The sequence below is a fragment of the Salvelinus fontinalis genome, chromosome 14 (genome assembly GCF_029448725.1).
Source record: "Salvelinus fontinalis isolate EN_2023a chromosome 14, ASM2944872v1, whole genome shotgun sequence".
NCBI classification, from domain to species: domain Eukaryota; kingdom Metazoa; phylum Chordata; class Actinopteri; order Salmoniformes; family Salmonidae; genus Salvelinus; species Salvelinus fontinalis.
This window is the reverse complement of record NC_074678.1, coordinates 33,536,143-33,548,399: the sequence shown is the minus strand read 5'-3', so window position 1 is coordinate 33,548,399 and position 12,257 is coordinate 33,536,143. Positions and strand designations below refer to the sequence as shown.

Below are 12,257 nucleotides of genomic sequence, written 5' to 3'. Positions count from 1 at the left end.
TGGAATAGTGGGGTAACATCTCACAGCAAGAACTGGCAAATCTGGTGCAGTCCATGAGGAGGAGATGCACTGCAGTACTTAATGCAGCTGGTGGCCACACCAGATAGTGACTGTGACTTTTGATTTTGTCCCCCCCTTTGTTCAGGGACATATTATTCCATTTCGGTTAGTCACATGTCTGTGGAACTTGTTTAGTTTATGTCTCAGTTGTTGAATCCTGTTATGTTCATACAAATATTTACACATGTTAAGTTTGCTGAAAATAAACGTAGTTGACAGTGAGAGGACATTTATTTTTTGCTGAGTTTAGTTTTAAGCAGTGTATTGGTAGTTAGTTAATATGCTACCTAATTGATCAACAGTTCTAGGTACAAGCTAATAACAAGGCATATATGCTATCGTATTGAACAAGCAACTTAACTCAAATAATGATGTGTGCGCTAGGCATCTCTCTCAAGCTCACTCCAGGTTGTTGTGCTGCTTAGGGGCTAGCTGCTCAATGTGTTCCTCCAGATATTGCCACTGTTCTCCCCTACACTGCAGTGCACACTGCCATCATCAGCTGTGTGACTCCGCCAGTTCCAGAAAGTCCACTCCTTGCATGCATACTGTAAATATCATGAATCATAGATTCAAGAAAATTCTCTTCATCTTCACTGTCCAACTGCATTGTCACAGAGCTGTAACCAGCAGAACAGGATGGAGTGGCCTTAAAACTGTATGCTGCGTGTGGCAAGGTTTGAGTGTGGCAAGGAGAGGGCAGTGAATGCAGCTTTGCACAGTTCTTCAAATGGATTTGACCCGGAAGAGTCCATGTAGTTATTCACTTCACTCCAAAAGAGTGAAGTGAATAAAACAGATGGATGTTTCTCCATTGGGAAACAATTTTATCAACTGTTTGGGGCTGGTATCCCAGTAGCTCAGCTACTTTAATAATGTCAGTGTTGCCTTTATTGTGCTTTACCATTTCCTTAACACTGAACAAGGCCATGTTTCGCAAGGTGTCTAGGTTGTCTGGGAGCCTTGTTTGCAGCTCCTAATGTAGTTGATGCACTGTCTCCGAATGACCTTTTCGTCCCCTGGTGCAAAACTGAGTTGGTACACCGTGCTCTCGAAAAGGTACCCAAGGTACGGTGATGTACTGAGATGTCCATCAATGGCATCCTTCAGGACATACGTTTTTGCCATAGGGTTGACTACTCTGCTGCAAATTTATGTTAAGAGGTGTACCAGATTGTCCAAAATCTTGACAGGATCTGTTTGCTCTCCCTCAAATGACTTCACTGCAATTTGTACGTCGGACAGGATTGATTTCAAGAATGTCAGGTAGACGTAGATGATCTTGTCCATGTACATGGAGTGGAGCACATCTGCCATGTAGCAATTATCACTGCTGTTGGTCAACTCAAAGTGGAGTTTCAGTTCTTCCCACTGGCTCAATTTACGAGTTACCGCAGGCTCAATCGATAGCCAACATGTGGCACACACTTTGGTGATCTGCAGGAGTTTCTGGCCACAATTAATGGTGGCAAATACTGCTTTGTACGCCTCGCACCATTTTGGGGAAATCGAAAACCAGTTGTAGGTTTCTTTGATTAAGTACTCAACACTCCTAGGGATGCTTTCTTTGGACGTTGCACTGACAGCCAATTGTAAAGAATGGCACACACAGCAGATGAGTACCAAATTGGGCAATGCACATTCTTCCTTTAAAATCTTGTGCACCCTGTTGTGCACCCCAGTCATCACTGATGCATTATCTGGTTTCCGAGCTGGTCATGGGTGCACCTCAGCCCCGCTCAAGATCCTAAACGATATCATAACCGCCATCGATAAAAGACCATACTGTACATCGACCTGGCCAAGGCTTTTGACTCTGTCAATCACAGCATTCTTATCGGCAGACTCAACAGCCTTGGTTTCTCTAATGACTGCCTCGCCTGGTTCACCAACTACTTCTCGGATAGAGTTCAGTGTGTCAAATAGGAGGGCCTCTTGTTCGGGACCTATGGCAGTCTCTATGGGGGTGCCACAGGGTTCAATTCTCGGGCCGACTCTTTTCTCTGTATATATCAATGATGTCGCTCTTGCTGCTGGTGATTCTCTGATCCACCTCTACGCCGACGACACCATTCTGTATACTTCTGGCACTTCTTTGAACACTGTGTTAACAAACCTGGAGACGAGCTTCAATGCCATACAACTCTCCTTCCGTGGCCTCCAACTGCTCTTAATGCAAGTAAAACTAAATGCATGCTCTTCAACCGATTGCTGCCCGCACCCGCCCGCCCGTCTAGCATCACTACCATGGACGGTTCTGATTTAGAATATGTGAACAACTACAAATACCTAGATGTCTGGCTACACTGTAAACTCTCCTTCCAGACTCACATTCAGCATCTCCAATCTAAAATTAAATCTAGAATCGGCTTCCTATTTCGCAAACAAAGCACCCTTCACTCATGCTGCCAAACATACCCTCGTAAAACTGACTATCCTACTAATCCTTGACTTTGGCAATGTCATTTACAAAATAGCCTCCAACACTCTACTCAGCAAACTGGATGTAGGCTATCACAGTGCCATCCATTTTGTCACCAAATCCCCATATACTACCCACCACTGTGATCTGTATGCTCTCGTTGGATGGCTCTCGCTTCATGTTCGTCACCAAACCCACTGGCTCCAGGTCATCTATAAGTCTTTGCTAGGTAAAGCCCCACCTGGTCACCATAGCAGCACCCACCTGTAGCACGCGCTCCAGCAGGTATATTTCACTGGTCACCCCCAAAGCCAACTCCGAGAATTTGGCCGCCTTTCCTTCCAGTTCTCTGCTGCCAATGACTGGAACGAATAGCAAAAATCACTGAAGCTGGAGTCTTATATCTCCCTCACTAACTTCAAGCATCAGCTGTCAGACAAGCTTACCGATCACTGCACCTGTACACAGCCCATCTGTAAATAGCCCACCCAACTACCTTATCCCCATATTGTCATTTTTTTGCTTCTTTGCACCCCAGTATTTCTACTTGCACATTCATCTTCTGCACATCTATCACTCCAGTGTTAATGCTAAATTGTAATTATTTCACCAATATGGCATATTTATTGCCTTACCTCTCTCATCTTACTACATTTGCACACATTGTATATAGATTTTTCTATTGTGTTGTTGACTGTACGTTTGTCTACCCCATGTGTAACTCTGTGTTGTTTGTGTCGCACTGCTTTGCTTTATCTTGGCCAGGTTGCAGTTGTAAATGTGAACTTGTTCTCAACTGGCCTACCTGGTTAAATAAAGGTGATTTATTTTTATTTTTATCAGTGCCAATACCCTGAAGATGTTCTTTTTTAAGGTTACACTTCTCAAGAAACTCAATGACCGCCTTTGCTATTGATCTGGCATCGCCCCCCTCCAATTCAAACAGCCCGAGAAATGTGGACACAACGGTTATTTTCTTAGCACTGAAATACCGATTCATCACACCCAGGTATTTGGAAACAACTGACATCAGTGGACTCATCCAAAAGGAGACTGAACTTCTCATCCCCCACATCTGATGTTACCCTTTGGAGAAAATAAGGAGCCAATACTCCCCTAATAATTTCAGTGCACTTGGTGCGGTGCATTTGGAAGTTTGTTGCTGCCATGGATTTTGAAAAGGCAGCTTTGCATGCCATACCTAAATGGTCGCATGCTAGCAGCGAACAATGCTCCGCAATGGCCATTGCCATAGTAGCTTCTGCGCTTTTGCAGTTATCCACTTTCTTAACGAAATGTGGCAATGTAGTCCAGCAGGGGGGAGATTTTCGGCAAAACACCTGAACGTACCCTCTTACTTTCACCCCCATATTTTTACTCTATGACTGCGGTCGATTACCTGTTATTTTTATTTGTCAAGACAACATTCATACTAAAAAACATAAAAGAATCACAAACAACAAGTTATATGTTGTGGAAGACAGATATTTATGAAACCAATGTTTTTACTTTTGATTTGATGTTACTATGCATTTTTTAATTAGTGGTCAGATTCAAATTAGGAAAACGATGTCGAATTTACAGTGTACACATTGTATAATATGATTGGTTTGAAGAATGGAGTGAAAGAAATTAAACCAATTATAGTGGCCAGTAGGCGGGATTTCCGCTCCGATAATCAAAGTTAGCGGAAGCTATTATTATGAAGCTAACTGCCTCAGCTCGCGCTATTGAGAAGCTAGCTTTCTAGCTAGTAAACTTAATCGTTTTGCAGGTTTCGTGTCGACCTGAAAACGGTAAAGAAGCGACACATAAAGACACCCAGAGTTCGCCAAAGAAGAAAGAAAAGGCTGCACAGAAGAGCAGGACAATGCCGCACAATTTCCAACCCGGAGACCTGGTCTTCGCTAAAATGAAGGGGTACCCCCACTGGCCAGCCAGGGTAAGCTAGTAGCAGCCAGACTGAAGGGGGGTAGGCAAAGGGGACGCTGGAGTTTCGCTGTGCATCCTTGTCAATGACTGACATAACTAATATTATATAGCCAGCTAGCCTTGCCTCGTACTTGGAACTATATAACAGTTTTTTTTTTTATTCTAGCAATCTGTTTGTAAGATGTTTGCGGGACCATCTATGGAAAAGTATAACCAGACTACTTTGTGAATGGCGTTCATGTTTGTCTTTTGTGCACGTATTTTGTCCAACCAGGCATCGCTAAGTAGCTACAGTACCTGTACTTTACTTTTGGTGTGTGTTGATTGATTGAAGTTGAAGCCTTCTTGATTTACAACTTTTTAGACTTGCTGTCCTATAAAATAAGATCCGAACTATAGTTAACTAACCAGATGAGTTTTTGGTACAGTGTAAACATATTTTATTTTCTGGAAATGCATAACTTTGATGTGACGTGTTCACTTGTCCCCAGGACAATCAATGTGTCTGTCTGAAGTGAGGGGTCCAGACAAGGCCAAAATATTAATTACCTACTTCCAGCCTTACTTTCATCAGTTGCCCAACCTGACTTAAGGATCCGACTACAAAGAGCAGTGAATATATTCTCTCCTGTACCTAATTTGGATATCTTTAACAATGTGTTTTTGGTTGTGTGGTTCTCATTCTCCTAGATTGAGGATGTGGCAGACGGAGCAGTAAAACCACCTCCAAATAAAATCCCCATCTTCTTCTTTGGGACCCACGAAACGTAAGTGCTGTGTCTCTTTGATTTACAATAGCAGGAATTTCTTTGGATGGACTTGGTATACTACATCATCATTAAGGTCCCTATTGCAGGGGTTCTCAAGATTTTTGTGATCGCAAATTCATTAGAACACCGCTCGAGTGAGATAAAATAGCATACAAGGAGTTGTACTAAGACTTTGGCAGTGCATTTTCCCCGCTATCCAGACCCCTTGCTCCGGCCAAACGCTACGCCACCCCCACAGACTATAGTTTCTTCTCTTCTCTAAGTATGTAGCGAACGACAGAGCAACAGAATAATTTAGTGTGAGTCGTCAGGCTAGCAGTGCATGGCCATACTAACCAAGTCTTGAGCCATGGGAAGGAACATATTAAAGGCCCATCTCTTGGCATCAGAGAGAAGATTTTGCAGTTTTAAAGGTAATATCCTGCAGTATTACACATTTTGTCTTGGGGCTGAGATTTTTGTTGTTGTAGCTTTAAAGCTAATATTGTGCTTTTATACATGTTTTACCATGAGGCAGAGAGAACTTTGCTGTTTGAAAGCTTACATTACAGTGCATTATGTAAAAAAAAATAAAAAAAAAATATATTTATTTTAATTAATTAGGGGGGGAATATAAGAAGTATTGAGTTGAAAAATTTATAACTAGGGGAGTACTGTGAATACCTCCCAGGCCCATGTTGCCCAGAGTTTAGAACATCAATTGTTGATTGATAACATTTTATTGTATTACACTTATTCCGTGAATCCCTTGGCCAACATTTGTTTAATCTGTTAGTAATATTCATAAAAATATATATTTTGAGATCTGGCCACTTCCTGCAGTATCTCGGGTCTGTGGGCCCCACTTTGAGAACCCCCAATTTATTTGGATCAGCAGTTTAAAAAAAATATTGAGACTGATGCAAACATGAATGTTGTTGATTTGCATTTCTATTCCAGTTGGTTTTGTTTTTGTTGTCCCCAGCTACCTAATGTGTTGTATGTTGTTTTTAATTTAAGTATCATAACTCATATTTCTGTGGAGATATATCCTCCCTGTTTGTTGGTGCACTGTATCTTCTTTAACTTACTTTAACCTTTTGAAACTCATTCATGTGTTTTTCATTACTGGTTTATGCCTGAAGTGATCTAGGTCAATTGTGTGTTGAAGTTCATTCTTTCATTTAGATCATACAGCACTTGTTTTACAAGATGGCAGATAAACTATTCTTAAACCACCACTAGGTGGAAAAATATCCCTTTCAGTATTGTAGTTCATTACCAGTACATGGCATTTACATCACGCAGAAACCTGGTGTGTCAGTTACCCTGAAAGCAGGGAGTGTGGCTGTCTCAAGTATCATCTTTTTAATTCAGTGAATTAGAATTACAGTCTTGTATATAGCATTGTCTTAAATCATGCTCTCTCTTCAGAGCATTCCTTGCACCGAAGGACCTTTTTGCATATGACAAGTACAGCGAGCGCTATGGGAAACCTAATAAAAGGAAGGGCTTCAATGAGGGCTTGTGTGAAATCCAGAACAACCCTCACGCCTCATACAGTGCTCCTGCAGTAAGTACATAATATCCTCAGAAGTCCCTCTTGATACTGTTTCTGTAATACTGACCAACTACAACTGAGTGCTGTTATCCCTGGTTTATTTATTTTTTTCTGTACACTTAGGATCCGTTTAGGTCAGAGACTCATTGCCAAAGTTACCGTACTATACAGCTCCCTGTTGGTGGTATTATCTGTTTGGTCAGCATTCTATCACATCTGTGTTTATCAACAAACACTTATGTTGGGGCATTATCTCTTCATTCACTCCCCAGCCTGTCAGCTCGTCTGACAGTGAAGCCAATGACGGTGCAGCAGGAAGTGAGGCAGAGGATGACGAGGAAGCAGTGGTGCCCAGGAAAGCATGTTCAGGAAGTGAAGTAAATTCTGACTCAGGAAGTGAGGATCAAGGAAGAAGAGGGGTGAAGAGGAAGGCACCTGCTGCCAAGGTGGTTGCGAAATTATAATTTCTGTGTTTTTGGAGGTTAATTCCAACCAGACAACTGCTGTTGCTTAGATGTGAATCTGTTATAATATTACATCTCTGTTCTATCTCTCATTCAGCAGCCCCCTGTGAAGAAGACCCGGGGTTCGTCCAGTGACCGGGATGGAGAGGAGAGTGGCTCACCCTCGGAACCAGACCCATCCCCTTCTGACTCGGACTCTGGGAAGAACAGTGACCAGGTCAGTTGACACATACAAACAGTATGTTTTACTCTAGCATGATAACTTGGTGTTAATTTGATGGTGTCTTGTTTGTTTTCCCCTGTAGGACTTCACCCCAGAGAAGAAGACAGCAGCAGGCCGTGGCGGCGCCGGGAAGAAGGCTGGAGGTGGCAAAGGGAAGAAGGTGAGGAAAGGATGCCCTTCAGGTGTCAAACAGCCCTTGGTAGCTGAATAGATAAGCACCGTTTATGGTTTCGCGGTGATTACTGGCTCTCTCTCTCATTATGGTTTTCTCTCTTTCTGGGATGCTGTAGAAGGTGTTGTCGGACTCCGACTCAGACTCTGGGTCTCAGTCAGACAAGAAGAAAGGGGGCAGTGATTCAGAGGATCAGAAGCCACGGCCTGCTCTGTCTGGATCAGAATCCCAGTCTGGCTCCAAATCCGACTCTGACTCAGAGCCACAGCCACCTCCACGGAAGGCTCCTCAAGCGCGCAAGAAAGGTGAGGGCTATTATGTCTGGTATCCCAGACAGTGAATGATTACGGTATTTGTCACTGCATAACCCTCTTCTCTGCCATTTGTCTCACTCAGAGAAGCCTCCGCCAAAGCCTCGGGGTGGACGGAAACCCAAAGCTGCCCCGGTCAGAGCACCGGCGTCTTCCTCTGACAGTGATAGGTCAGCACGGCTCTAGTCTGTTCCACATTGGTTGTGCTCTCCGTTAATACATTATAAATGACTTTTGTCAATAAATAAGAACATTATGAATGGTCTCCTGTACTACAGCGACAGTGAGCCGGACAGAGTCAGCGACTGGAAAAAGAGAGATGAAGAGCGTAGGAAAGAGCTGGAGGAACGGCGGAAGAAGGAGCAGGCAGAGGAGATCCTCAAGTATCGGGAGAGGGAGAAGGAAGAAGATGAGCAGAGAAAGAAGGACAAGGAGAAAGGAAAGAGCAGTGGTGAAAACAGTTCAGATGAGGGTGTAGATCACCCACTGAAGAAGTCCAAGAAACCCCCACCGCCCCCAATCCCTGCCCCCTCCGACTCTGACTCTGGACCTGAGGTAACTAGCATGGAAGACTGTAAGGAGGGGACATTTGCTTGTTTTAGAATAGATTTGTTGAACATTGTGTTTTTCCCCCATTCAGGTGAAAGCATCTGCAAAGCGTTCAGACAACCAGAAGAAAGGGAGAACAAAGAAAGAGAGGGATCATGGTAAAGGCAAAAAGGAGAAAGATGTGAAGGAAAAGCGAACCCAGCGGTCAGAGGAGAGGCCCCGAGTGAGGTAAATTGCACATGGCTGAACAAGACAAAAGACCAGAGCACAGATCTCATTAGATGTAATCTTCATTAAATATAAATGCGCACAGATCACTGAGCTCTCTCCCTCAGGTCCAAGCCTGACAAGCCCAAACGTAAACCAGAGAGACCTCCAGAGAGGAAAGCAGAGAAGAAAAAAGGTCAGAGCTCAATGTTACTCCCAGTCCACCAATCCACTGTGTCCATTTGGAAACCCTGCATATGGAAAACTAATTGTGACCAATGGTTGGTCAGATACAGTGCCAGGTAATATAAACTTTTCGTGTCCTCACTCCTTGTCTTTTTGTGTCGGTACACAGAGCCAACTCCAGACGAAAAGCTGCAGAAGCTCCACACTGACATCAAGTTTGCACTGAAAGTGGACAACCCAGTGAGTAACCATATAAGGGGCTCTCTTCATTGTCAACAGAAAAGTTATTGTCACATAGTTGGGATTTTACAAGCAGCATGAGGAACCACCTTTTTTATTTGACCAATTAGACGTTCCTTGCACATAGAATACTGCAATGGTGTTGTCTGTTCTGCAGGACATAGAGCGCTGTCTACAGGCCCTGGCAGAGCTGGAGGCTGTGCCGGTCACCAGCCACATCCTACAGAAGAACTCTGATGTTATTGCCACGCTTAAAAAGGTGCCTTTCCCTCTGAACCTCTTAATAAAAGTTAACCTTGTGTACTGAACAAAAATATAAATGCAACAATTTCAAAGATTTTACTGAGTTACAGTTCATATAAGGAAATCATTCAATTGAAAGGCCCTAATCTATGGATTTAATAGATCTATGGATCTATTAGGCCATAATTTGACCCTAATCATGTGGGAATACAGATATGCATCTGTTGGTCACAGACACTTTAAAAAAAGAAATTGGCCTCACAATCAGGATCTCGTCACGGTATCTCTGTGTATTCAAATTGCCATCGATAAAATGCAGTTGTGTTCGTTGTCCGTAGGTTATGCCTGCCCGTACCATCACCCCACTGCCGCCATGCGGCACTCTGTTCACAACATTGGCATCACAACATTGACAGACCACATACACGTGGTCTGTGGTTGAGGCCGGTTGGACGTACTCACAAATTTTCTAAAACAATATTGAAGGTGGCTTATGGTAGAGAAATTAACATTAAATTCTCTGGCAACAGTGCTGGTGGACTGGTGTTGTGACAACTGTACATTTCAGTGACCTTTTATCGTCCCCAGCACAAGTTGCACCTGTGTAATGATCATGCTGTTTAATCAGCTTCTTGATATGCCACACCTGTCAGGTGGATGGATTGTCTGGTTTAAGAATAAATACTCACTCACTAATAGGGATGTAAGCAAATTTGAGATCTTTCTGGAATCTTTTATTTCAGCTCATGAAATCTGGGACATACTTTACATGTTGCGTTTATATTTTTGTTTAGTATAGATCCTCTGTGTATATCTCATCCCCTGTTTTTGGCCCCTTTGAACTCCGCTGAAGTTGTTTTGATTGATGTTTGTGTTACTGTAGATCCGTCGATACAAAGCAAGCAGTGACGTAATGGAAAAGGCCAGCCAGGTCTACAACAAATTAAAGGGGCAGTTTGTGGTCAAGTCTGAAATGCCAAGTAAACACAAAGCTGAGGGAAAGGAGCAGGAAGAGAATGGGAAGGAGACACAAAACACAGGTAATTCTCTCAGCCCAAACTTGACTTATTTACTGTATTTACTGATGGACTTATTTACATTTTCTGTATTTTTCCTCCTATGGATATTACCCCTCTTAAAGGAGAAGTTCACTATGGCATTAATTCATAGACTTTATTTTTCAATGTGTGTAACAACGAAATTAAAGGTCCTTCATTTGTAGCCAATCAATTGATTTTGCATAACTTGTCATCAGATGTAATACCTGTGAATGGGGAATCAGAAGTCCAGAAAAAGGAATGCACTGAGTTGGAGGATACCCCAAAGTCACCGGTCCAGGAAGTGAATGATGAGCATGTGGCTTCAAGCCCCAACAGGTAAACGGCCTCCTCCTATGTCACATCTTTGTGTACTTCCTTTATTTCTGCTAATATTTGTTCAAAGTATCCATGGTAATATATTGCTCTACTCATTGGTACTTTGCTACCATCACAACGGTATATGTGGCTCTAGTTCTGAAGTCTTGTCTCTTCTCCATGGTAGGCGAAGTCCTGATAGTCCTGCTGAGCAGCAGACGCACACTGATGAAACACACCACGCTCTCTCTACAGAAACAGAACTGACAGCGATGGAGAGCTGAAGAACTTTGAAGAAAATGGAATACAACTGTTTACCACCGCTAAAAGGAAAGCTCACTAGTCTCGTGCCAGATACATGGTGCTCTGCAGACCACTTTGATGTTCGCCATTGTATTTTTCAATTTTTATAGGACACCTTGGACAATCCCCAATTCCTCCCCCTCAAGCTACCATGCTTTTTTTTCTCCCACATGAACTATAACTTTGGTCTTTCATGCTGTATTTATAATGAGAGATTCAATTTTTAGCACTTCTAACAGGAAATCGAAGGGGGAGAGGAGTCTTGTTCTGCTTTGAAGTAACTGTACTGTCACGTTAGTCAAGGCATCTGTTGGCTTTGCTTTGAGAATGATATTGAAGCCTACAGAACCTAGAAAAGGCTAATGTGTGGTGGATAAGTATGAGTCTGGTACTTTTTGTGAGTTTTTTTTTTTTTTTTTTTATCTGGTCAGTTCTTATTAATCCAGTCGCACCATACAAATATTAAGCCAGTGAATGGAACCACATCACATGTTTTCCAATTAAGTTCCACCTACTTTAAAAAATTTTAACAAGTATGTTTTCTGATATTGCATCTGCTTTTGATTTACTGAATGCTGTGGAATTATTCATAGTCATCTGTTTTTTCCCTCAATACCATCTGCTTTCAATAATTAGCCTAATGAATGGGATAATACACATTGTGTACAGACTAAATGATATGATCGTAATCCAAGTTGTCCAGATCCCATGCAGCTGGAGCCCATTTGACGTTTGCTTGTCATACATGTGTTTTTAGTGCTATGTAAAATATTTTGTTTAATTTAGTTGAGTTAAATCAATATCTCAGCATTGTGGTCATAATCTGAACACTTCTGTCATTGAAGGCTTCAAGGAAGTCTCATATTCTCATAAATGTAGTTGGATTAGGGTGTAATAAATGTATACATACAAATTGTAATTTACAACCTGTGTAACCAATCTAGTGAAGAGGAATTGCAGTGAATAATGTGGACCTATGTATGTGGTCAGTGGTGTAAAATGTTTACAAATAACCCATTATACATTTATGCAATTTAAATAGATTATTTGCCATCCTTTTACATGAAAATGTTCATGCAGTCATTAATGCTCATTGGGTTGGCTGTGGCAAAGAAAGATCTACTGTGCACAATTTTGTAGACATGGTGATGAATTGCATTCTGTATAAAGAATACAACTTGAAAATGATCATGCATTAACATTGCAAGCCGAGTACTAGGCATATATCTTTAATTGCATTTGATTATCATAATGAGAATCCCACATATTAATAGTCAGCT

The 12,257-nt window shown here is 42.2% G+C and overlaps 1 protein-coding gene across 2 annotated transcripts; it reads left to right on the top strand.

The window, feature by feature from the left end:
• The first annotated feature begins 4,167 nt into the window (after positions 1-4,167).
• LOC129810682 (hepatoma-derived growth factor-related protein 2-like) lies at positions 4,168-12,016 on the top strand. 2 transcript variants are annotated; one of them, XM_055861447.1, is made up of 16 exons: positions 4,168-4,424; positions 5,105-5,181; positions 6,598-6,736; positions 6,997-7,170; positions 7,289-7,405; positions 7,494-7,571; positions 7,702-7,888; positions 7,980-8,064; positions 8,173-8,449; positions 8,535-8,671; positions 8,779-8,846; positions 9,006-9,076; positions 9,234-9,335; positions 10,203-10,359; positions 10,575-10,695; positions 10,862-12,016. In XM_055861447.1, the coding sequence occupies exons 1-16, from the start codon at positions 4,353-4,355 to the stop codon at positions 10,956-10,958; spliced, it is 1,959 nt and encodes a 652-aa protein (XP_055717422.1). In that variant the 5' UTR covers positions 4,168-4,352; the 3' UTR covers positions 10,959-12,016. The 2 variants fall into 2 exon arrangements, with proteins under 2 accessions (XP_055717422.1, XP_055717421.1); XM_055861446.1 differs by having other exon boundaries at positions 7,286-7,405.
• Positions 12,017-12,257: the final 241 nt, after the last annotated feature.